Here is a 26,883-nt window from a genome sequence, read left to right as displayed (position 1 = left end):
AGCTTTCATCAGAGTTATGTAAAAAACATGCATTGTCTCCACTATAAAGAAAGACCACTCTAATACTAAGGATTCTTATTCCACTACTCTGTCTTTAACATTAACACACAGCAGACATCATATGGGGAAGTATTAGCAGCTCCGCTTTTCTAATGTGTTGTTCTTAAAGATAAGGCTCTTTTCAAAATGTTTTCTGACTTCCCTTTACTACTTCTTAAGATCTGTTGTCATTTATGAAATTTTCTTTACACGTCTATGTGTCTAATTTTACAGTCTCTTGAGGAAAAGAGTTTTGTTTCTTGACTAGCAGTTGTGTAAGAAGTAATTTTATTTTTAAAACTTATTTAGTGGTAATTTCTACAGGCTTGGCTAGTGTTAGAGAAGGTCAGTTTTCTTTGAAGCGCCCCATACTGCCATGGGTGCACATTATTTTTGGAATTTCTTCAAGAGATTTTGACTTTATAATGCTTGCTCTTTTTAGTTCCTACCTATATTGTCTATTCACTAACTATTAAAGGCTGCATTTTAGGTGAAGCAAGCATTCCTGGAGACCATGAGTAATTCAGAATTTGTTTTGAGACAGATTAATTTTTGCAAAGGAATAAATTGTAGGCAAGTGCTGCTGTGGCAAATTTTGTGTATACAGTTTTTCTTAAAGTTTTAAATGTCTCACTATTTTAAATTCCACATGTCAGTGCACTGTAGTCTTCTGTTTAAAATACTATATTTCTGGGGCGCCTGGGTGGCTCATATGGTTAAGCGTCTGCCTTCGGCTCAGGTCATCATCCCGGAGTCCTGGGATCGAGTGCCACATTGGGCTCCCTGCTCCTTGGGAGCCTGCTTCTCTCTCTGCCTCTCTCTCTCTCGTGAATAAATAAATAAAATCTTTAAAAAATAAATAAAATAAAATACTATATTTCTATTAAAGTGAAAATTTGGTTCAGGTATTACAATCCTCAGATTCTTTCTTTGCTTTAATTATAACAATAATCATATTTGCCTTTAATTATAACAATAATCATATTTGCTAACCTCTTAAAACACATTGATATCTTATTTAATCCTCAAAACAAACCTGTGAAGTATAAGTACTGTTAGAGATTTATGTTTTACAGATGAAGAAACAGGAACAGGTAGACTAAATCATACAAGGCCAGAGAGTTACCTTTGAATTGGATCTGGGTAATCTGTCTCCAAAGCTCAAGATCACAACCACTATACTATATCCCTTCCAGAGCTAACATTTGAGTTATGTGCTAGGCACTATACTAAAATTTTATGTGAATCATGTCAGTCTTACTAACAGCCCTAACAGATAGTTGTAGTCTCTGTTTTAGGATAAGAAAACTGAGGCTTAGAGAGGTTCAGTGACCTTCCTGTGATCTCAAAGCTAGTAAATGGGGAGCCAAGGAATTGAACCCGAGTATGTACAATGACATAGTCTTTGTGGGGTTTTCTAAATAGCTTTATTGAGATATAATTCACATACCATACAGTTCTTGTTATGAACTGTATACACCCATTTAAAGTGTACAATTTGGTAGCTTTTGGAATATTATACATTACTAATCTTTTAAACTATTGTAAAATGTATATAACATAAAATTTGTCATTTTGACTAAATTACAACTATTCAATGGCATTGTTACATTCACAGTTTTGTGAATTGTCACCACTGCCTATTTCCAAAACTTTTTCATAACCCCAGAAAGTCTGTAATCATTATTAACTCACTGTTCCTTTCTTCCCCTAACCCCCAATAAACTCTAGCCACTTTCTGTCTCTGGATTTGTCTATTCTAGATAAATCATATGAATATAGAGACACCTGGGTGGCTCAGTCGGTTAAGCATCTGCCTTTGGCTCAGGTCATGATCCCAGTGTCCTGGGATTGAGTCCCGCATCGGGCTCCCTGCTCAGTGGGGAGCCTGCTTCTCCTTCTGCCTCCTGTGCCAGCTCTGCCTGCCACTACCCCTGCTTATGCTCTCTCTCTCTGACAAAAATAAATAAAATATTTTTTAAAAAAAATCATATGAATATAATGATACAATATTTGTCCTTTTGTGTCTGGTTTAATACACTTAGCATGTTTTCAGAGTTCATCTGTGTTGTAACATGTATCAGAACTTTATACCTTTTTATAATAGAATAATATTTCATTGGAGATATATGTACATTTTATTTATCCATTCATCTGTTAATGGACAGCTGAGTTTCCACCTTTTGGCTATTGTGAATAATGCTGTAGTGGGCATACAAATACCTGTTTTGAGTTCCTGTTTTCATTCCTTTGGTTCTATACTTAGGAGTGAAATTGCTGTCATATTGTAATTCTTTGTTTAGCCTTTTGAGGAACCAACAAACTGTTTTACATAACAGCTGCAGCATTTTACATTCCCAGTAGCAATATGCAAGGGTTAAAAATTCTCCACATCCTCACCAACACTGTCCATTTCTTATAATCCATTTCTTTGATTATAGTCATTCTAGTAGGTATGAAAGGGTTTTGATTTGCATTTCCCTGATACACATTCTTTTTTTTTTTCTTTTAATTGGAGTCTAGTTGATACACAGTGTTACTTTAGTTTCAGGTATATAGCATAGTGATAAACCAGTCTGTACATCATCTTTTACTATACACTATTATTATACTATTGACTATATTCCCTATGTTGTACCTTTTAGCCCCATGATGTACTCATTCCATAACTGGAAGCCTGTATCTCCGCTCCCTTTAACCCCATTTTGCCCATCCCCCCCCATCTCCCCTCTGGCAACCATCAGTTCTATTTATGGGGCTGTTTCTACTTTGTTATTCATTTGTTTTGTTTTTTAGATTCCACATATAAGTGAAATAATATGGTCTTTGTTTTTGTTTGACTTGTTTCACTTAGTATAGGTCCATTTATGTTGCAAATAGCAAGATTTCGTCCTTTTTTAATGGCTAAGTAGTACTCTATTGCACACACTTACACACACACAGAGCCCACACCTTCTTTATCCATTCATCTATCAATGGACATGGGCTGCTTCTGTATCTTGGTATTGTAAATAATGCTGCAATAAACAGAGGGGTGCATACATCTAATTATTTTTGTTTTCTTTGGGTAAATACCCAATAGTGGAATTATTGGATCATATGGTACTTCTATTTTTAATTTTTTGAGGAACCTCCATACTGTTTTCCACAGTTGCTGCACCAGTTTACGTTCCCACCAACACTGCATGAGGGTTCCTTTTTCTCCATACCTTCAGCGACACTTGTTATTTCTTGTCTTTTTGATTCTAGCCATTCTGACAGGTATTAGGTGATAGATCATTGTGGTTTTGATATGCATTTCCCTGATGACTCTCCTGCATATTCTTAATAGCTAATCTAAACATTTTGAATAGGGGAAGATGATAATGCAAGATAAATTAGAGAAAGAAAGAAATGATGCTAAGAATGCCGTTGAAGAATATGTATATGATTTTAGAGACAAGCTGGGCACGGTCTATGAAAAATTCATCACTCAAGAAGTAAGTCTATATTTTAAAATTTTTTATTAGAACTATTTGTTTGAGGGGCACCTGGGTGGGTGGCTCAGTTGATGAAGCATCTGACTCTTGATTTCAGCTCAGGTCATGATCCTCAGGGTCGTGAGATTGAGCCTCGTGTTGGGCTCCACGCTCAGTGTGGAGTCTGCTCTCTCTCTCCCCCCCAACCCTTCCTCCACTTGCACTCGCATGCGCTCTTACTCATTCACACTTTCTCCCTAAAATAAATCTTTAAAAAAAATGATTTGTTTGACAATGTTAATACGAATTTTGTAAATAAACATACCAAATGTGTTACTGTCGTCAATCTCCTTGAGCCATGTTTAGGAATGGTTCTTAGTTATTTCTCTCAATTGCAAAAGTATAGTGAAAAACACGTTTATGAATAAAAAGCCCGAGAAATCTGCAATTTAATCTTTGATACTTGAAAAACATTCTGTCCTTCTTTGATAACTTTTATTTCTAAGGCATGCATTTTCAGTCACTGTCTTTTAAATGTATAGGACTTGAATAAACTGTCTGCAATATTGGAAGACACAGAAAATTGGCTTTATGAAGAAGGAGAAGACCAACCTAAACAAATTTATGTGGATAAGCTTCAAGAACTAAAGGTAAATTTTTTAAAGTCCATGTTAGTTTTGAATAGAACATTAAGTCTTCCTAAAAATCATGCTGTAAAAGTCTATTTTTAATAAATATATTAGAAAATACTAAAGGTACATGTAGGAAGAAATGTCTAATCTTAAAAGCATTTTTAGAGGGCAGTAATGCTACATGATAATTGAAATCAAGTAATGTATAATTATATTTGTTAGGATTTTCAGGTAGAAATATGTAGCAGATGATTGCAGTGTTACCACTTTTATATTAGCCATCTATTTCTGAGATGTCATTAAGAAGGGATTTGTGAACCTGCTCCCTTCTTAGCCATTGGAGGATACACCCTTTCTCTGCTTCTCTCCCCCTTCACTGCCATGATTTAGAGGAGTAATATACTGCCCTTTTGTATTTTCACATTGCAACTGATGTGGACACCTGACCAGTGAAGAAATTCGAAAATAGTGCTCCTGCTCTTGAATATCATTCCACAAAGAAATAAGGAGATGTGGCCCCCAGGTCTCCCTTTTCTAGGTCCAATGGTATGATTTTAAGAAAAGACCACTATTACTCCTTTCTGCTTGTCTACCCTACCCTGGGAAAAAAAAGTTTTAAGTTCAGATTACAAGGATGGTAGGAAATTTGTCTTTTCTTCCTAGTGTGGATCATAGCAATACTTTAATGTTCACATAATTACCAGGGGCTCTTACTAAATGCAGACTGTGATTCAGTATATATCTGAGGTGGTGGGCCCACGATTCTCTGTTTTTTAACAAACTTCTAAGAAATTATGGTGGTGCTGGTCACTGAGCCACTCTGAGTAGCAAGGGAAAAACATAGATGATGACATTGATAACAATTCCTAGACTATGGGAAAAGGCAGCCCTTTAGGACTGGGGAGGTGGGGGGTGTAAGAGAAGTTACTTAAAAGCAAAAGTAATATCTTGAAATATCTTTAATATCTTGAAAAAGTTGGAATTGTCTTCATGCCAGTAAATTACTTCCAGATGGAATAATTAGAAAGCAACTAGAAAACCTAAGCTTAAGGTAGCAAAACTAGGCTTTATCACATTTTTATCTTGATGGTGGTGTTACTCCCCATCTTCCTAAGAGAATGTATATATCTTGGGTAGTAGGAGCAGCCAGGCATCTGAGGCTAGTAGAAATAACTGAAAGGCCAAGCAGCTCTCAGAAAGAATTATTTTACCCCAAATATATAAGTAACCATAGAAATGAACATTATAGAAGTTTTCACAGGCCTTAGTATTCTTTCTTTTTTTTTTTTTTTTTTTTTGAGTTGGCTGTTGAAAATACAGTACTTGGTCCTCTTTTCAAAAACATTTACAATAAGGGGCACCTGGGTGGCTCACTTGGTTAAGCATCTGTCTGGCTCAGGTCATGATCCCAGAGGCTCCCTGCTCAGTGGGGTGTCTGCTTCTCCCTCTGCTCCTCCCCTCCCTCCCCCATGTGCTCACTCTCTCTCTCTGCTCTTCCCCTGCTCATGCACTCTCTCTCACACGTGCATGTCCTCTCTCTCTCTCAAATAAATAAAATCTTTTTCTTTAATATTTTACTTATTTGATAGAGACACAGCGAGAGAGGGAACACAAGCAGGGGGAGTGGGAGAGGGAGAAGCAGGCCTCCCGCTGAGCAGGGAGCCTGATGAGGGGCTGGATCCCAGGACCCTGGGACCATGACCTGAGCCGAAGGCAGACGCTTAACAACTGAGCCATCCAGGTGCCCTGCAAATAAATAAAATCTTAAAAAAAATTTTTTTGAATAAAAAATGTGATGTAAATAGATGCAATATGGTATCCTGGAACAGAAAATTATGAAATCCACATGAGGTCTGGAGTTCAGTTAATAGTAATGCACTAGTGTTGGTTTCTTAGTTTTAACAAGTTGTATGTTCTGTGGTGGTATAAGATGTTAACATTAGAGGACAGCAATGAGAGGTACTTGATGCTCTGTTATTTCCTTTATAATTTCTCTGAAAATCTAAAATTATTCTAAAATACGTTGATTATTTTTAAGTGTATAAAGAATATAAAAGAAAATGGGTATTCATTCTTCTAATGCATCCCCCTCCTCAAAGTTAGAGTGGCTGTTTTAACATTTAGAAAGTCCCCATTCCAGGCACTTAGGGTAAGGGGCCAAAGGTTTGGTTTTTTTGGTGTTTTTTTTTTTTTTTTAAGTGCTATACTCATAGATCCAGAATTTCCATCAAATTAATAAACACAAATAATACTCAATAGATAATATCCAGAAATTCCAGGAATCATGTTGTTTACAGAGTTATACACAGAAATATTTGAAACCAAGTTTCAAATACATGAATTCTGCATGGAGTATTGTCCTTACGGTCTTCTCATTTAATAGTTCTGTAAACTTTTAACACCTAACTTTGAAGGAATTAAAAGTGTTGCCTTTGGATTTGAGAGGAATCAAGAGGTAATCTTAATAAATGAGAGAAAGACCTCAAGCATTAGTCAGGCATGTCTGTAGGATTGCGTAAAGACGTAGACGCCGGAATTTATCCTCACGTAGGGAAACAGAGGAGGCATATTTTGATCTGGCCAGCTTTCTTTCCTATTCATCACATGTAAAGGCCCATAAAAGTTGTCTTCTGTTAAAAATTGTTTTCTGTTAATAACTTTTTTCTTTTAAAAAAATTTCTTAATAGAAATATGGCCAGCCTATTCAAATGAGGTACATGGAACATGAAGAGAGACCAAAAGCTTTAAACGACTTGGGAAAAAAGATTCAACTTGTTATGAAAGTGATAGAAGCATACAGAAACAAGGTATGAAAGCCACAAAGCCAGCAGATGATGATGCCATGTGGGGGTAGTACCTGGTGGCGGTGGGGTAAATCTGTAAGTTCTCAGCTACAAAACGATAGCAGTTGTTGCCACCAAATTCCGGAGAGCTTGTGCACCAAACTTAAAACTTTTTTTTTTTTATTGGAGGGGTGCCTGGGTGGCTCGGTCATTTGAGCATCCAACTCTTGATTTTGGCTCAGGTCATGATCTCAGGGTCGTAGGATCGAGCCCTGTGTTGGGCTTCACGCTGAACAGGGAGACTGCTTGGGATTCTCTCTCTTTCCCTTTCCCTCTGTCCCCAACCCCACCCCATGCATACACTCTCTCTCAAAAAAAAAAAAATTTTTTTTTTTGTCGGAAAATTATTGGTAAAGGGTACTTACACACTTAAAATACAGGGCAGGTATGTGGCTTTAATCTCTTCAAATTCCCTAGGTGTGTATGGTTTTAAAACACAGCATCACCATTCTCCCAGTTCTACTCTTTCATTCCATTTCCTTTTATTTTCTATGTCCAATCTATAATCCATTAGGAAATCCTCTTGATGTTGCATTGCCGTTTCTTTCTGGTCTTGTGACTACCATCCTAAACCATGATTTCTTAGATTGTTTCCTATGTGTGGTGCCTGCAGTTGTATTTTTCAGACAGCATGTGACGTAATCCCCTCAGCAACTTACCGCGCTGTTCTGTAGATGGAGAACTTTCTGTCCAGCTGGCAGCATGCCTTCTCCTCTTACTTCTCTTTATTCCCTGACGAACTAATTCCCGGCGGCTGCGCTCTCGGCTAAGTACTGTTCCCCTGAATATTCCCCACTAGGCATTTTGTGGCCAAGCTGACTTCTTCAGAGAGCCTTTCCTTTTAAAAAAAAAAACAGTGATTTTTTTTCTTTCTCCCAGTTTCTTCAATTCTATATAATTTGTATGTGGCTTCTTCAGATGGATATGTGTGAGGTATACATTCAATAAGAATCTAAGTCTTTTAAACAGAAATTATTAATTGATGCATTACTGACAATTTTACATTAAAATTTTTTCAATAGGATGAAAGATACGATCATTTGGATCCTGCTGATGTGGAAAAAGTTGAAAAATATATCAGTGAAGCCATGAGTTGGCTGAACAGTAAGATGAATGCACAGAACAAACTAAGTCTCACTCAAGATCCTGTGGTGAAAGTTTCAGAAATAGTTGCGAAGTCAAAGGTAAGTAACTATTAAATTCTCTTTTTAATGGGTTCAAGCATTAAACATTTTTTTTTAAGACTCTATTTGGGGCGCCTGGGTCGCTCAGTCGTTAAGCCTCTGCCTTCGGCTCAGGTCATGATCCCAGGGTCCTAGAATCAAGTCCCGCATCGGGCTCCCTGCTCGGCGGGAAGCCTGCTTCTCCCTCTGCCACTCCCCCTGCTGGTGTTCCCTCTCTCGCTTGCTCTCTCTCTGTGTCAATTAAATAAATAAAATCTTTAAAAAAAAAAAAATTTCTTCATTTGACAGAGAGGGATAGAGCAGGAACACAAGCAGGGGCAGTGGGAGAGGGAGAAGCAGACTCCCCGCCGAGCAGGGAGCCCAATGCGGGACTTGATCTCAGGACCCTGGGATCATGACCTGAGCCGAAGGCAGACGCTTAACGACTGAGCCACCCAGGGCACCCAAGCATTAAACATTTTTAATGGGAGCCATACTTTGAGAAATAATCAACTTGCAAAAGAACTTAGAGAAACAAATTTAAGGCTCACTTGTAATTTTGCAAAAAAAAAGATTCTAGGTGGGACATCCCTGTTTCTTGATTTAGTCACATACACAAGGCTGTTTTTTTTTTTTTTTTACATTTTAAGTGTAGTGCAGAAAGAAAGAAAGCAATGTGACAACTTACTGTTAAATACTTTGGACTTTTCAGGATTAGATAAGACTTCAAAATCTCCATTGTAAAACTTGGCAGTGTTGGTCTTTGACATCATTTGAAACCTGTAAAATTCTGTGGTAAAAATCTTACTTCAATTTCCCAGTCTAAAAAACATTACCCATGAAAATGTCAAAGATTATCATAGAAAAAAACACCATGAAAAACATGGAGACAAATTTTATAATAAAGATCAGCATCAGGGCGCCTGGATGGCTCAGTCTGCCTTCGGCTCAGGTCATGATCCCAGGGTCCTGGGATCGAGCCCTGCATCAGGCTCCCTGCTCGGCGGGAAGCCTGCTTCTCCCTCTCCCACTCCCCCTGCTTGTGTTCCCTCTCTCACTGTGTCTCTCTCTGTCAAATAAATAAATAAAATCTTTTAAAAAAAATCAGCATCTAAGCAGAAAAATTAGTAAAGACATAGGATAAGCAATTGACCAAAAAAGGCATATATGTCTGATAAATATAAGAAAAGGTGTTCATCCTCATCACGTTCTTCTCCCCCATCTCTTTTCATGTGATTCATGGTTGTGTGTTTACATTCATAATCTTTGTCATAAGTTGTCAAGGGTGCAAAGAAACAGATGCTCTCCCTGAGCAACTTGGTTGAATTCATTAAAACATTTCTCATCAGTATATGTATAGAAATTTAAAGGAAGTATACATACCCTTTAACCCAGAAATCACAATTCTAGGAATTCATCCTAAATTGATCATTGCACAGGTATAGGCACATAAATACCCTTGCTTATTAATTAGCAAAAAATTGAAAGAAACAAATACCTAGCAGTAAGAAACTAGATAAATTGAAGCATCCATACAACACTTTGCAATCATTACATAATTTTAGATATAGAGAGAGATTTAGATAGATGTATACAACATATTGAATGAAAAAGGAAAGATTATAGAATCTAAATGAAGTTCTTTCACTGTATTTAGCAAGCATCTTCATACATCTGTAGCTTTGCATGTATTTATATGCATGGACGTACATCTAGAAGGATATTCACCAAAATGTTCATGTTAATCTGTAGAAGATGGAATTTCAGGTGCTTTTTTTTTTCTTATCTAGTTCAGTATGTTTTCAAGGCTGTTTTTTTTTTTTTTAAACAAAAACAGGTATTTTTTTTAATCAAAGTATTTTCCTTTTGAGAAAGTTTTGTGAAGAAGCCATAATAATTTACGCCTCATCAATTGAGACATAGTGTCATGAGAGCAGTTTCCCCAGAGTGTTAACGCTCTCCTATCTTTCCATCCCTATCCCAATCTCTGTGACACTGGTCTTGAAAGATTTTAATGGTCTTTTATTTTTGTGTTCTGGCTCAGTTGTTAAGCGTCTGCCTTCAGCTCAGGTCATGATCCCAGGGTCCTGGGATCGAGCCCTGCATCGGGCTCCCTGCTAGGTGGGGAGCCTGCTTCTCCCTCTGTCTCTGCCTCTCTCTCTCTCTCTCTCTCTCTCTCTGACTCTCATGAATAAATAAATAAAACGTTTTAAAAAAAAAAAGAAATAAGCAAAGATAGAGAAAATACATTGTACTTAAAGTTATTAAGTTGCATTTACATTCATGACTTATTTTTCCTTCAGCATAGTTCTACAATTCCACTTATTAAAGCTGTTTTCATGTAAATACCAATTTATGAAATAGGTGTTATTTGACATAATTCTCAGAGCATTAGGCATAATTTAAAGAAATGAATTAAAAATTATTTCTGCCGGGCGCCTGGGTGGCTCAGTTGGTTAAGCGACTGCCTTCGGATCAGGTCATGATCCTGGAGTCCCAGGATCGAGTCCCACATCGGGCTCCCTGCTCAGCAGGGAGTCTGCTTCTCCCTCTGACCCTCTTCCCTCTCATGCTCTCTATCTCTCATTCTCTCTCTCTCAAATAAATAAAATCTTAAAAATAAAAAAATAAAAATTATTTCTGCCAAGAAAATTAGATTATGAGGAACCAGTTTTTAGGAAGGTTAGATACAAAGAATTTTATTAAAGATTGAAGAGTTCCTTATCAACACTAACATGCACTAACGCCGAAGTAAATGCTTCATTGAAGTATTTGAAGAAACTTGGTTTTCTAACTGAACTAACATAAATTCAGGAATGTCCTATTAATGTGGAAATTAGAAAGTTAATGGTAACTTTTTCTGTAGTATTTTTAAATAATCACTTTTCTTCATGCCTTTAGGAACTGGATAATTTCTGTAACCCCATCATTTACAAGCCCAAACCGAAAGTAGAGGTTGCTGAAGACAAAGCAAAAGCTAATAGTGAACACAATGGACCGATGGATGGACAGAGTGGGACTGAAACTAAACCAGATACAACAAAAGACAGCTCCCAGCATACTAAATCTTCTGGAGAGATGGAAGTGGACTAAGTCTTAAATTTATCTTCACATAATTCAAACAGTGCAAGCAACCACAAGGTCCATTCTTCCTTTTACATGTGGTACCCACAACATATGTTCAGTTGTTCTTAACCACTTTTTGTCATTTGTTTTTTGGAGTAGTTTTGAAAAGTGTTTTATATTGAGTGCACCTCTGTTCATTTCCATTGCTGCTTATGTGAAGCTTTAGCTGAGTATAGATTACAAGTCAGTTTTAGCTTTCCTAATACATGTTATATCAAACATGGAGACTGATGCGTATTTGGCAACAATCTACCTTATTTAAAGCTTCTACTTGGATAAACCTCAGCTCCTGTATTCAGGAGAGGATACTGTATTGCACTATTGTTGCAGAAGCATAGATTTAATTGCATCATCATTTTGAAAAACATTGCAATTGATGTGGTTTAAAGCCACCGAGGCACTGACTTTTTTTCTAGTTATTGTAGTTAGAATTTAAATATGAAAACAGATAATCTCATTGGTGTGCCATGAGAACTCCAAAGTATTGTCATCACATAAATGAAATAAATCACATGTTGAAAGGGAAAACACAATTTTTATGTTACGGTGACACCAGCAGTTTGCATCTTTTATTAGTAATGTGGATTGATGTTTTCTCAGAGTAATTCAGTGTCATTTTCACTTGAAACTTCTGATCTACTTGTCCTGAAGACCAGCTGCTGCTAAAGTAAATACTAGCCTAAAGATAAGCATTTTTGATGAAAATACCTTCATGTTAAGGGGGAAATGCTGTTGACCTACTCAGACATGCATCTGTGATGTTGATAGCCTTGTTTCAGTTTTAATAGTTGTTTTGGTTTTCTTAATTGATTTTGTTAATAACACAGGGTAGGGAGAAATGGCACAATGTGTATTGCATAATATACATTTATCACTGATTTACTTAATGTTAAGAAATAGATAAACACTATTAAATAAGCGGTAATACTTGAAAAGAAGTACTTCTACCGTAAGTCTTAGGAAATAATGCTTGTAATAAACTTAACTATGTTACATATCAACAGGCAAAATATAGAATGTTACATAAGTGTAATATGATATGATGTGATTAAATTATAGTTCCTGCTGTTACATTACCTGTTCAGATCTTGGCTCCAATTTTGGTGCTTCTTACATCTATTACATGGGACAAAGGACTGTGAAATTAAGATATTTGAAGGACTTAATCTGTGCTTCATCACCAGACTTGTTCACATTGTTCATTTCCTTCCAGAGGCTTGAAACTAAGTATGGGAGCAGACTGAAATGACTTTCCAAACCTACTAGAAGCATAGACAATGCCATGGGCATTTGTGTTTCATGCCAATCAACTAGGTTAACCTAAGTTAAAACTTTGAAAGGCTCACTTTTCCCCAAAGCTAAACCTTTATATTAAGAACAATTAATACTGACTTTTCTTAAGTAGTAAAAATTGAGAGTTGAATATCTTTAGGGATAGTCATTATTTCTCACAAATAGTTCTCTTAAGAGAGATTTTGTTTCTACAATGTAGTCTGCACTGAAGGGGAGAGTATGGAGCAGTGCATTTTGCAGGGATTTTTATTCATCCTTTTTGAGGGAGATGTCCCTTTTTTGCATTAAAAAAATCATACAGACCCAATATATTTTTAATGTCTTCTAGTCTTTAAACTTATCCTTGTCTTAATACTAAAAAGTGAACTAATTATATCCATTAGTAATGAAGTACTTTTTTTTTCTTTAAAGCATCAGTTACTTTTCCTTTATAGGTTGAATATATAGGTTCATTTCAGGAAGCGCATCAAAGTTAGGAATATTTCAACAGTACACATTAGGGAGTTTATAGCTTTTTCTTGAGTTAACAAGAAAATCTCCACCAACTTCGTTAAGGGCTATGTAGCTCCATAACTTCTTGCAAACAGATGAGGAAATAGCCCTTTCTGCATCTGAATTGTCTAATTATACCTGACATTTCCTGTTCTTCTCTTCAGTTTATGTAGCTCTGTTTTAGTCAGATATATAACATTCCATTTCTTGCAGTTATATAACACCTGACTTAATAAGTTAAATACATCCAAAGATGATATGTATACTTTTCCTACTCATTCAACTTAAATGATATTTTTAAAAGCCCTTTAACCTTATGATGTGGTTATTTATTGAATATGTTAATAAAGGAAAAGATGTTCTCCTTAATACAGTTTTGGGTGGAAGGCATGGTTCAGTTTAATTTTAATCTGCACTGAAATATATGCAGTACTAGACAAAAATTTTTTCAAAAAGGCCACTATTTTAGAAGTTATTTTAAAAGACCTAGAAAATGAGAATGTTTTCCTATAATCAAATATGAACTAAGTATGTAGAAAATATCTAGGATGATTAATCTAGATTAGTACACTTTGGGAAAAGTATAAATTACTTGATTTCAGAATCCAACTCCTGATAGCCAATAATACTGTGATTTTAAAAACAAAGATTGCTTAAATAATATAAGTTTGAGAAGTTTCAATTCCTTAGCAGTATACAGAATTCTTAATAACTAGAAACAGCACACCAAAGAATTGGGCTTTTGGAATAAACAGATCATCTCTGTTTAAATATAATTAATTAGACTTTTATTAAGAAGAAATAAAGATTTCTTAGAGTTTCTTGGCCAATTTTTAGTATATTTATGATTATTTCCTAGATAGAAGTCTATATTAAAGTGAATTTGGGGGCTCAATATTCAATATAATAAGTGTTAAAGCATTTTATCCAAATTAGCACATCTTGAACTGTTGTGAGAAATTATCAATATTTGACAAGAGGCAAATACAGTAAACCAAATTAGCTGACTTTAGTTTGACCCAAAATAGTTAGAACCATTCCTCCATTTTCATAAATTTGAGTTGTAATAATAAACCTATAAACCTTCCCATTAGGAATTTTTTTTAATAGCTGATATTTGGTAGTTCACAACAACTGAAACCCTGGCATTGGTCTTACATACCATAGAAGTGATTCTTCAATGACAAGAAAAATACAACTTCACCCTTCTCACCTTTTAGAATTTTACAACCAAAAACCTCAATTCTAAGGCAAATGTTATTTTGTGGTTAAACTTTGGAAGTTTTAAGTGGAATTTGGCTTTGTCATATTTGATCCTACAAAATTAATGATAGGCATAACTTAATTTTATCAGTATTTAAAATCTGATGGCACTGCTTAAAGGAGCCACTTGATAACTTTTCAAATGACATAGGTAGTAGGGATGCTTAGCGAGTGTGGTTCTAATATTTTATTATCCTCTTACTCTACAGTGGTTTGTAACTACCATTCCATTTAGCAAACTAAGCTTTTTAAAGCAATTTCAGAAAACAGACTTTTCTGAGCAAAAAAGAAAAAGGTGTATAATTACCTTTTGTTTTTGTCAAGGTCTTATTTAATCCAAGGTCTTATCATTTTAAAAGTTCCCAGGAAGCATATAATTTTTTCTTTTGATAAAATAACAAAAATTAATGCAGATCAAAAAGACCAAAACAAACAAAAAACTTCATCTGTTTTGCTTCCACATCTCTAATTTAAAAATGTACTAAAATTAATGTTCTCCCATATATTCCTGTGTTTCCTAAGAAAACAGCTTTGGGTTTATAAAACAGATGTCTAAATTTTTTCTTGCTAAATTCAGGGGTACTTGTTTCACACAAAAAAGGGCACCTGGAATTCTTAGAATATTAAACTGACACTGCTTAAAAGAAGAAAAATGTCTATGACAGTGGTCAAGTACCTATTAGGTGGGAACCATTCTCTCATCTTGCAGATCCCTAAGGATACCTCTAGCATATTATTAGAGTAGGTACTAAAAGAAAAAGCACATCTATTAAAATATGTTATTAAATGACTTGGAACATTCAAATCAAAGAAAAAAACTAGAATCATGAATATTTGACTCTGTCAAGCAGGTCAAAATCCATAACCATAATAAAAATGAACAGTATAATCTTTGCTTTGGAATCTATTACTGTCATGTTCTGAGTCACAGGGTGATTTATTAAGGAAGTAAAATGATACCTAAAAATGACCCACCCTGTACAGAGATAAGTAAAATTCAGTACATTTTACTTTTATAGTGTATAAACTTGTAGATGGAAGTGATCTTATTATTTCTGGTTAATCTTATTTATCCTGTCATCCGGTTCTAAGCTCTTAAATAATCCTATTTTTCTCAAGCATATTTTGTGGGGTTTTTTTAGATTATTCTTTAGGTCTTTTATTTCATGGATTCTTAAAAATAGTTTCACTGCTATCCTATCACTTTGATAGCTAATTTTATTACCTTTGTCCCCTTTAAATACCAAATCTTACTGTGAAGAATGTTTTGACTCTTAAATTCATACTTGAAAGCCGTGTTGTAAGTTTCCATACATAGTATCTCTAAAGTTTAATAATGGCTTCTAGATTTTTCATGTTTTGGCCTTTAGAATACTTTCAAGTAGAATACTTTTAAGTAGTTCTGGACCAAAAGAGGTCAATTTTGTGAATTATTGTGTATTAGGAAACCCAGCATTCCTTATTTTTAATACAAATATCAATGTGACAAAATAACAAGGCTCAGAAATTCAAAATAGTTGTTTAAGGGTTAGCCACCTTCCATTGTTTGTTGCTTTCTGATTTACATACATGTGCTGTGCATCTTGTTTTTTACAATTTCCTAAACTTTTTGCTTCCAAGACCTTGAGTAAAATCCTCTTGAAATCATACGGACCCATCCAGAATAAGATGATAAAATGTAATTAGAGAGAGGGAAATCAAGGTAATGTTTTAAGTGTTGTATTTTTGTCCCTGAAATAAAATTTTATGGCTTAGTGTTTTACAAGGAGACTCACATTAAAAGTGGTTACCTTTTATACTTGGTAGGATGAAGCCATTGTTCAATACTACAGTATACAGAAGCAGTTTTTTAATGAAATTATCAAATTGTTTTAGTTCTAACAATATGGCATCCAAGTCATTTTTTCTTCAACCATTATTAAAATAATTTCTGTACCTGGTGACTCTGACTCTAGTCATTAGTGTAAAATAATTTCTGGCAGTTTAGTTCCTACTAGCTATTTTTTTTTTAAGAAAACTACATTTGATTTCTTAATTTCCCAGTTTGTTTTCTGTACAAAGAGCAACCAGTGCAATGCATAAAATCATAACCAAGTATGACGTGCCTATAAAAATAATAACTGATTTTTGCATGTAATAGACCCTCAGCTTCAATGAGCCAACATGAGAATGGTTTGAGATGTTATGTTGGTAACATTCTAGGAATACACAACTGGAATACAATTTTGGCTCACAAACATCCTTAAAAATGTTTACATATGGCAGGATCAAAGTATATAAAACATTTTATGTATGTAAATTGACATCTTCATACTAGTGAACAAATAGCAATTGATAAATGCAATTAATGTTTGGATGACAGTGCACATTGTCAAGTCATGTAATTAGAATAAATATATATCCACTTATTGAACCATGTGTTTTGCACACCTTAGGTTTAATTTTCACATATTGAACTTCACTGACTTGATGGTAGTTTGTGGACAAGTCATCAGAAACATTTACAAAAGTTTGCTTGTTGATGAGGGTCTTTAATTGGCAAATTTTTCAAACCTTCAGATGCTATTGATTCTGAAAACTAAAATAGTTTGCTAATGTTGGATGTGTTGTCAGAATAATTGAGCTTTATATACTGGAAGAGAAAACGTAGAAATCAATGAATTTGAAGACTTTAGACATTTTCAGTAGGCATAGAGGAGCTCCATGCCCCATTAAGTCTCATAATAGCTCTTGCTTGAGAATTGCAATTCTTTATTTATTTTTAAAGATTTTATTTATTTACTTGACACAGATCACAAGGGGGTGGGGGGTGGGGGAGAGGGAGAAGCAGGCTCCCAGCCAAGCAGGGAGCCCGATGCGGGGCTCCATCCCAGGACCCTGGGATCATGACCTGAGCCGAAGGCAGATGCTTAACCAACTGAGACATCTAGGCGCCCCAGAAAATTGTTATTCTTAACAAAAATGTATCAAGTAGTTTAGGATGTTGGGATAAGAAAATGATTAGGGCCCCTCGTCTAGATTAGAGCATTTGGTGCTTAATCTTATAGGGACAGAAAAACAAAAGAATCAAAGGCTAATGGATCCTCCGTCTAGAAAAATATACCCCCATGTACTTTAGACTGCCCAATGAAATGCAAATAAATACTTAAGTCTAGAAGGCTTAACAACTGACATTTCATTCCTATTCGACTTATGCTGAATTGGGGAGAATTGGATAGGATTTAGGTTTGTTTTGCTTGTTGAAAAACCTAAGTCACTAGTAATTAAACAGGAAAGACATAGCCTTCCAGAGATGAGGAAGGAATGTCTGTTGATTGTAAGTACCTCCCAATTCTTTATCCCTAAAAATTCTCCCTTTTTAAGTGTAAAGGAAAAAAGGTGCAAGAGGTTCACATAGCCTGCAAATGCCAGAAGGCAGTGTGAACTAGTGTCCAGCAGCAGCATTGCCAAATGACTACATTTGGTTTCCTATTTAAGTTCACTGTGATGGTAAAAAGCAGTGTAAACCTGAAAGGATTTGTGTACTGTTTTAGAGCTCGCAAGAGTTAGGTTAAATTAAAAGTTAAGTAGGAAGGAAATAATTTGTAGTTAAGAAAACCCTGTTGAAGGCAAAGAGAAGCAAAGAACAAATCACACAAAATAATAGAAATCCAAATGTCAGTAGTTACAGTAAATGTAAACACCATGAACTTGCCAGTTTAAAAACTATGTGGTTTTTACAAAGATAACTATTAAACACAATGATGTAATAGTTTAAATTGATGGAATAAGATGCCAATCAAATGAAATTGTGAAAATATTAATCAGATAAAATTGATTTTAAGGTGAAAGAAAGTGTTGGAATAAAAAGTGAGCTTTCATAATAATAAATGGAGCAATTCTCACCAGGAATTAAAAAAAAAGCTCAAGCTTTGAAATCTATAAAGCAATTGACAGTTACAAAGAAATTTAGGCCTAAGGTATCTGTGATAACTGATAGTAGGTGATAAGTAATTAAAAGAATAGAATTTTAAAAGCTAGATCCAATAGACTCACATAAGCTATGAATTGTTAGGTAAAACTTTACACATGGAATATTTATAAAAATATCAGTAAATCACAAAGCAAATCTCAATAAACACCAAAGACCATTATACAGATTTTCAGACAACAACAGCACAATAAGACTAGAAGTAACCTATGAAGACAGTCCAAAAGAAATTCTTATGCCCATATGCTTGAATTGAAAAAATTAACTTCATGAAACATCAAAGCATGTTAAAAATTAGAAAATACTTCTAATGGAATGACGATATAAACATATTTTTAGGATTTTTTTATCTTAAATTGCAAACGCACCTCTTTGAGATTTAAAATCTGTTTTTCTCATTGCAGTACACAAGAATGCACATAAGTGTTCAGCAGTATTTAAATAAAGCTGCATATAAGATTTGGTAACGGGACATCTGGGTGGCTCAGTCAGTTAAGCGTCTGCCTTCAGCTTGGGTCATGATCTGAGGGTCCTGGGATCAAGCCCCGCATCAGGCTCCCTGCTCAGCGGGGAGCCTGCTTCTCTCTCTGGTTACTGCTCCTTACTGCTCCCCGCTGCTTGTGCTCGCTTGCTCGCTCTTTCTCTGACAAAATCTTAAAAAAAAAAAAATGGTAACGTACAGCTAGAGAAGTTCATATGCTTCGGGGCATCTGGGTGGCTCAGTTGAGCATTTGCATCTCAGTTTCAGCTCAGGTGATGATATCAGGGTTGTGAGGTGGAGCCCCAGGTCAGGCTCCACGGGGGGCATGGAGCCTACTTGGGATGGTCTCCCTACCCCTCAGCCCACCCCAAATATAAATAAATACAATTATTTTTTTTAAAAGTTTCTTTGCTTCAATGCATATACTGGAAATGAAGATTAAAAATGTAATGACCCTAATCATCCTAGTAAAGGAGAAAGACAATAGCAAAATGAACCTAAAGAAATTAAAATGAATAGAGGAAAAATTAATAGCAAGTAGAATAAAGGATCAACAAAATCAAAACCTCTATCTGAAAATAATTTTTTTAAAAAGCCTCTAGCAAAATTGATGAAGGAAAAAACATAATCATTAAATCAATTCTGAGTTAAAAATACACCCATAAAAGATAAACCAAGACCAGAATGTCTTACAAATATCCTAGAAATGAGACTAAAAGGTTAGGGTTTAAGAAAACATCCCAATTCCCTTTATAAAGCCAGTCTCACAGTGTACACTTGATATACCACACCAGAAAAGGATGGTCTGAGGAACAAAATTACTTTCCTAAACCCAATCATGCACATAAATGCAACAAATTACAAATTTTCTAAATACTAGCAAACAATTTATAAACATATTAAAAATATGTTATCAGATTAGTTTTATCCCAAGGATGCAAGAGTGGTTTAATGTTAGGAAATCTATCATTCTGCACATTGACTAAGAAAAAAATATTTTAACAGTTGCTTGAGAGTACATTTCATTGTTCGTTTATGATTTAGAAAAATAATCATCCATTTTCATTGCAGTAGTGTACTGATGGGTCTTCCTGACATTCCCAACGCAATTCAAATTTATCTTTTTAAAACTTGTATATCAGATCATAGGTCACTCTTCTGATTAAAACACTCCATAGATCTCCACATCATTCAGTGAAACCCAAAGTCCTTACCATATCCTTCAAAGCTCGTTTTGATTGTGCTGAATGATTCTTTTAATGTACTGTTGGATTCTATTTGCTAGTATCTTGTTGAGAATTTTTGTATCCATGTTCATGAGAGAGATTGGCCTGTAATTCCCTCCTTTAGTGGGGTCTTTGGTTTTGGAATCAAAGTAATACTGGCTTCATAAAAGCAATTTGGAAGTTTTCTTTCCATTTCTGTTCTTTGGAACAGTTTGAGAATAGGTATTATCTCTTCTTTAAATGTTTGGTAGAATTCCCCTGGGAAGCCATCTGGCCCTGGACTTTTGTTTGTTGGGGGATTTTTTATTACTAATTCAGTTTCTTTGCTGGTTATGGTCTTTTTAAATTTTCTATTTCTTCCTGGTTGAGTTTTGATAGCTTACATGTTTTTAAGAATTTATCCATTTCTTCCAGATTGCCTAATTTTTTGGCATATAATTGTTCATAATATTCTCTTATAATTGTATTTCTGTGGTGTTGGTTGTGATCTCTCCTCTTTCATTTGTGATTTGATTTATTTGGGTCCTTGTTTTTGGTAAGTCTGGCTAGAGGTTTAACAGTTTCATTAATTCTTTCAAAGAACCAGCTCCTAGTTTCATTGATCTGTTCTGTTTTTTTCTGTTTCTGTATCACTTATTTTGGCTCTAATCTTTATTATTTCTTCTTCTGCTGGCTTTAGGCTTTATTTGCTCTTCCTTCTCTAGCTCCTTTAGGTGTAAAGTTAGGTTGTATATTTGAGACTTTCTTGCTTCTTGAGGTAGGCCTGTATTGCTGTATACTTCCCTCTTATGACTGCTTTTGCTGCATCCCCAAGGTTTTGGACTGTCGTATTTTCACTTTCATATGCTTCTGTGTATTTTTTTAATTTTTCTTTAATTTCTTGGTTAACCCACTCGTTCTTTTTTTTTTTAAGATGTTATTTATTTGAAAGAGAGAGAGAGAAAGCACGAGCAGGGGGAGGGTCAGAGAGAGAGGGAGAAGCAGACTCCCCCGTTGAGCAAGGAGCCTGACACAAAGCTAGATCCCAGGACCCTGGGATCGTGACCTAAGCTGAAGGCAGAGGCTTAATCGACTGAGTCACCCAGGCTCCCCAAACCATTCAGTTTTTAGTAGGATGTTCTCTAACCTACATGTATTTGTGGTCTTTCCAATTTTTTTCTTGCTATCAACTCCAAGTTTTATAGTGTTGTCAGAAAATATGCATGGTATAATCTCAATCTTTTTGTATTTGTTGAGGTCTGATTTGTGACCTAGTATGTGATTTATTCTGGAGAATGTTCCATGTGCACTCAAAAAGAATGTATTCTGCTGCTTTAGGATGAAACGTTCTTAATATATCTGTTAAGTCCTTCTGGTCCAGTGTGTCATTCCAAGCCATTGTTTCCTTGGTGATTTTCTGCTTAGATGATCTTTCCATTGCTGTAAAGTCCCCTACTATTATTGTGTTATCAGTGAACTCCTTTATGTTTGTTATTGTTTTATAGATTTGGGTGCTCCCAAGTCGGAACCATAAATATTTACAATTGTTAGATCTTCATGTTGGATAGACCCCTTTATTAGCTAGTTTGTCTAAGTATAGGTATGCCACCTTTTTTTGATGTCCATTAGCATGATAAATTGTTCTCCATTCCCCCACTTTCAGTCTGTAGGTGTCCTTTGGTCTAAAGTGAGTCTCTTGTAGGCAGCACATAGATGGGTCTTGTTTTTTTATTATCCACTCTGATACCTGTGTCTTTTAATTGGAGAATATAGTCCATTTACATTCAGAGTGATTATTGATAGATATGAGTTTACCTGTTAAGTTGTTTCTGGAGATTTTTTTTCTTTTCCTTTCTAGTTTTTGTCACTTTTTGTCTTTCTTTCCCAGAGTCCCCTTTAATATTTCTTGCAGGGATGGCTTAGTGGTCATGAACTCCTTTAGTTTTTGTTTGTCTGGGAAACTCTTTATCTCTCCTTCTATTCTGAATGATAGCCTTGCTGGATATAGTATTCTTGGCTGCATGTTTTTCCCATTCAGCACATTGAAAATATATATTATGCTACTTTCTTCTGGCCTGCCAGGTTTCCGTGGACAGGTCTACTGCCAGCCTTATTTGTCTTCCCTTGTAAGTTAGGGATTTCTTTTCCCTTGCTGCTGTCAGGATTTTTTCCTTATCCCTGTATTTGCAAATTTTACTACAATATGTCTCGGTGTTGGCCTGCTTTTGTTGATTCTGGTGGGAGTTCTCTGTGCCTCCTGGATTTGGATATCTGTTTTCTTCCCCAGATTAGGGAAATTGGGCTATAATTTGCTCACATAAACCTTCTGCCCCTTTCCCACTCTTTTCTTCTTCTGGGACTCCTATGATATGAATGTTATTACGCTTTATGGAATCACTGAGTTCCCTTAGTCTACATTCATGATCCAATATTTTTCTTTCCCTCTTCTTTTCAGCCTCATTATTTTTCCATAATTTTATCTTCTATGTCACATATTCATTCCTCTGTTTCTTCCTCCTTGTGTTTTATTACCTCCAGATGGTTCCACATTTCAGTTATAGCATCTTTTATTTCAGCCTGACTAGTTTTAGGTATTTTATCTCTGTGGTAAGAGACTCCCTGGTGTATTCCATGCCTTTCTCAAGTCCAGCTCATATACCTATGTTTGTTGTTTTAAATTCTAGTTCAGGCATGTTACTTACATCCATTTTGATTAGATCCTTGGCTGTGATATTTTCTTGTTCTTTCTTTTGGGATGATTTCCTCCGTCTTGGCATTTTGTCTAGATCTCTGTCTTCTCTGTGTTAGGAAAGCCTGCTATGTTTCTTTTTCCTTCTTAATGACTATATTAAGAATAGGTCATATACTGTCCAGGGCCTGACGCTTCAGGAAGTGTCTCTGTTGGATGCTGCATGCACTCTGCTGCTATGTTTTGGCTACTCTTTCCCTCAAGTCAGTCCTCTGCAGAGTTTCTCCTTTCCTGCAGTGGGGAGCATTTGGACCTTGGCCAGTGTGTGGTGAGTTTTAACTAGGTGTGTTTTGGTCTGTTTGTTAAAAGAGGCTAGATCCTGGGACACCTGGGTGGCTCAGTCAGTTAAGCATCTGTATCTTGATTTTGGCTCAGGTCATGATCTCACGGTTGTGGGATTGAGCTCCATGATGGGGCTCAGCTCCCTGCTGAGATTCTCTCCCTCCCTCTCCCCCACCCCTCCCCTTAAAAAAAGAGAGCTTAGATCCTGTTTCCACTAGAACTGCAGCTTTGCAGCTTTCTATGGTCGGTAGAATTGGTGCATCCAGTGGGTTTTGTGCTGGTCTGCTGGGGGAAGAGTCCATTGCGGCTCTGGCTCGCAGACACGCTTGCCCTAGTAAAAAAGCACCTGAAGGACGCAGCAGGGGCAGGGCTTGGTGTAAGCAGCTTGAGCCTCCACTGTGGGTGCTGTGATGCTCACTGAAGTCTGCGCATGCTGATGGGCAGGGGTAAAAATGGCATTAACCAGTTCTCTCATCCCCAGAGAGGGAAGTTTACACCTGCTGCTGTTCAGGAAACCCTCACATAAGAGTGACCAATCTCCTCTTGTGAGTGCCAGGCATTCCTCAAATCCCTGTCTTCACCTTTGTCTCTGTCTGAGTCATCTGCCCACTCAAAAGCACAGCTCCTGTGTTTTATCTCAGGTGCACCTGCTGCGTTTCAAAACTCCAAATTTTAGGGACCCAGCACAGGATGGACCCACGCTGTGGGTCTCGCCACACCATGGCCAGTTCTGGTTTGTCCCAGAAGGGCAGTTGCACGAACACACAGGGGCCTGGAATTTATGGGAAAGCACATCAAAAAGCCAGCATCTAGCTTAGCTGCCCCTCAGCAGATGTCTCTGCTCCTCTGCTAATGAACGGAGCAGCTTAATGGCACTTACCAGCTCTTTCGTACCCTAAGAAGCAGTGGGCTTCTGCCAAATGCACTCCAAGAAGGGAAACTGTCTCTCCCAATGTGACCCAGGGGACCCTCAAACCACACTGTCCACTCCAGGGCCTCTGCCCTCCTTCTCCACAGGAGCAGCTCTATGCCTGCCAGACTCTACTCCAGCGATGGCATGGACTTCTAAACCTTCAGTCTTTGAGCTCCACTGCTTGTTAAAACTTGTGATCATCAGCCCCTCTCATTTACCCCATCAATGGTTTTAGGGAAGTGTTTTTCTTTTTCTTTTTTTTTTTTAAAGATTTTATTTATTTGACAGAGAGAGATAGCGAGAGAGGGAAGACAAGCAGGGGGAGTGGGAGAGGGAGAAGCAGGCTTCCCACTGAGCAGGGAGCCCAATGCGGGGCTCGATCCCAGGACCCTGAGCTGAAGGCAGACACCTAACGACTGAGCCACCCAGGCGCCCCCAGGGAAGTGTTTTTCTTGTGCAATGCCCTGCAAGCTCTTCTTACCCTCTCCTCTCTCTGTGATCACCTCCACAGCATTTGTGATTCTTTTCTCCCCAAATCATGTCTCTGCACCAACTACCTTCCACAATGCGGCCTCTTTTCTCCCTCTAGTTGTGCAGTTTGTTCTCTCAGTCCTCAGATTGATGTCTTGGGTATTCAGAATGATTTGAAATAATCAACAAAAGTCACAGAACTGAAGAATACAATAACCTCACTGAAAAATACACTAGTTCAACAGCAGGTTGCATGAAACAGAGAAAAGGATCAGTCCACTGTAAGGCAAGGCAGTGGAACTCATCCAATCAGAGCAGAAAAAAAAGAATGGGAAAAGGTAAAAATATCTTGAGGGGTTTATGGGTAACATCAAGTGAACTAACACTCATAAGGGTCCCAGAAAAAGAACAAAGGGCCAAAATCTTGTCTTGAGTAATAAAGGCTGAAAACGTCCCTAACCTAAGGAAGGAAACAGACATCCAGATCTAAGATGCCCAGAGCATTTCAAAAAAGATGAATACCAAGAGACCCACACTAAGATATAATTAAAATGTCAAAATTTAAAGGACAAAAAAATATTAAAAGCAGCAAGAGAAAAACAATTTGTTACATAAACAGGAACCCTTAACTTCTCAGTTATGTAATGAATAACTCATGGGGATGAAAGCAACAGAATATGGCATGTAGTCAATGGCATTTTAATAATGTAAGGTGAGATGGTGGCTACAATTGTGAGCATAGCATTATGTACAGAGTTGTCGCATCACTTTGGTGTACACCTGAAACTAATGTAACATTCTATGTCAACTCTAGTTCAATAAAAAAAAAAAAAAATTGAACACCAAAAGACTAACGGTATATTTTTTAGCAGATATTTTGTAGACTAGGAAGGAATGGCACAGTATGTTTAAAGTGCTGAAGGAAAAAACCTTGCAATCCTTGGAAGATGCTGGATTAGGAGGATTCTAAATTCATTATGTTCCACAGACAAACCTGCATAACAGCCACATAGGTGCACTGAACACAGAAAACGACCCAAAGACCGGCAGAACAGACTTTCAATGGTTAACCGTAGAGAGGAGGACACATGGGAAAGAAGAGGCGGGTAGAGATGCAGTCTGGAACCAAAGTCTCAGTGAGACTAACCACAAATGGGAGGGACACCACAAGCACAGAGAAGGGAAAGGAGCACACCCCATACCAGACACCACAGACACGGGAACTGCATTGGGAAAACAAGTCCCCATAACATTTGACTTTGAAAACCAGTAGGGCTTAGCATGATGAATTTTTACAATCAGTGGAGCTTAACTCTGGGTAAAATTTAGTAGATTTAGTCCTGGGAGAGCCAAAGGATGACAGGAAAAAACTGAGGCCCCACCAAGATACAGCACAGAAGCAGCACTTTGTAAAGCACCTGGGGTATAAGTGAAAATTACTAATCCCTCAATGTGTGCTGAAGAAGCAGGGATCTTTAGGAGACTTCAAGAAAAAAAAAAAAACTGATGGGCACCATTTCTCCCCCACCTCCAGCCTAAATAGTGGAATGTCTGCATGAAAAAGCATGAACACCCTCTACCTACCTTTCAAATACCACATGCCCCCTCTCCCATTCTTCTGCAGGTCCTCTGGATCTAAACTGCCCCACCAAGCCGGAGTCCCATCAAAGCAACTCCTTCCACTTTCTGTCCTGAATGCAGCCCTGGCAAGGACCAGCACCACGGCAAAGTGATTCCTGCCCTGTGGAGAAGGGAAAATGACCACACACACCAGTACATTTGCAGTCCGAGCAGCCAAACTGGTAGTGTGGAGAGAGTGATCTCCTGATCAGTGCATCTGCAGCCCTAGCACAGGGTCTGCGGCAAACATATGGACTAACTACAGGCCACATCTACCAACAAAAGCCTCTCAATGGACAAGACAAGGATTGCTGGCTGTAGTTGGTGGGACCACAGCCCAGACAAATGGGCTGAGGACGGTGTCTGGTCTGACTGCTGACCCTGCCCAATTACATGCCCACAACATCCCTGGACTAGCTTGTTAACAGCACAGAACCAACCGAGCCCACAAGAGGCAAAATGGGCCACTGAAGCTGACTGGAATGAAAGCAAATGAGGCTTAGCTATAAGAGTGGAGCACACCAAACCCATATAGGAGACACCTCTGATGTGCCTGGTTCTTGTGAACAGGGAACATTGCACTATAGGGCACCACAGGAAATCTTACAAGGCCACATTTTTCAAGATCAGGATACATAGCTAAGTTTCCTACCACATAGAAACAAACACAGAGAAATAAAATGAGGAGATGGGAATATGTCACAAATGGAAGAACAAGAACCTCAGCAAAAGGACTAAATGAAATGGAGATAAGGAATATGCCTAATAAAAAATTCAAAGTGATGGTCATAAAGATGCCTACCGGACTTGAGAGTGGAGAATCTGAGACCTTTGACAAAGAAATAGAAAATATAAGAAAGAACCAGAGAAGAAGAACTAAAAT

At 37.0% G+C, this 26,883-nt stretch overlaps 1 protein-coding gene across 1 annotated transcript in view; it reads left to right on the top strand.

Moving 5' to 3' along the window:
- The window catches only part of HSPA4L (heat shock protein family A (Hsp70) member 4 like), a 53,596-nt gene extending 36,504 nt beyond the window's left edge, over positions 1–17,092 (top strand). Inside the window, exons 16-20 of the mRNA XM_028102294.2 lie at positions 3,393–3,518; positions 4,040–4,147; positions 6,817–6,936; positions 7,995–8,156; positions 11,037–17,092. Of these exons, the coding sequence (XP_027958095.2) occupies positions 3,393–3,518; positions 4,040–4,147; positions 6,817–6,936; positions 7,995–8,156; positions 11,037–11,228 (708 nt within the window). The 3' untranslated portion in view covers positions 11,229–17,092. The remainder of the gene's footprint in view (positions 1–3,392; positions 3,519–4,039; positions 4,148–6,816; positions 6,937–7,994; positions 8,157–11,036) is intronic.
- Positions 17,093–26,883: the final 9,791 nt, after the last annotated feature.

The sequence above is a fragment of the Eumetopias jubatus genome, unplaced genomic scaffold (genome assembly GCF_037043125.1).
Source record: "Eumetopias jubatus isolate StellerSeaLion01/CBP00866 unplaced genomic scaffold, mEumJub1_p1.0 scaffold_2, whole genome shotgun sequence".
Taxonomy (NCBI): domain Eukaryota; kingdom Metazoa; phylum Chordata; class Mammalia; order Carnivora; family Otariidae; genus Eumetopias; species Eumetopias jubatus.
Note: the sequence above shows the minus strand (reverse complement) of the source record. Positions and strands in the feature narration are given on the sequence as shown.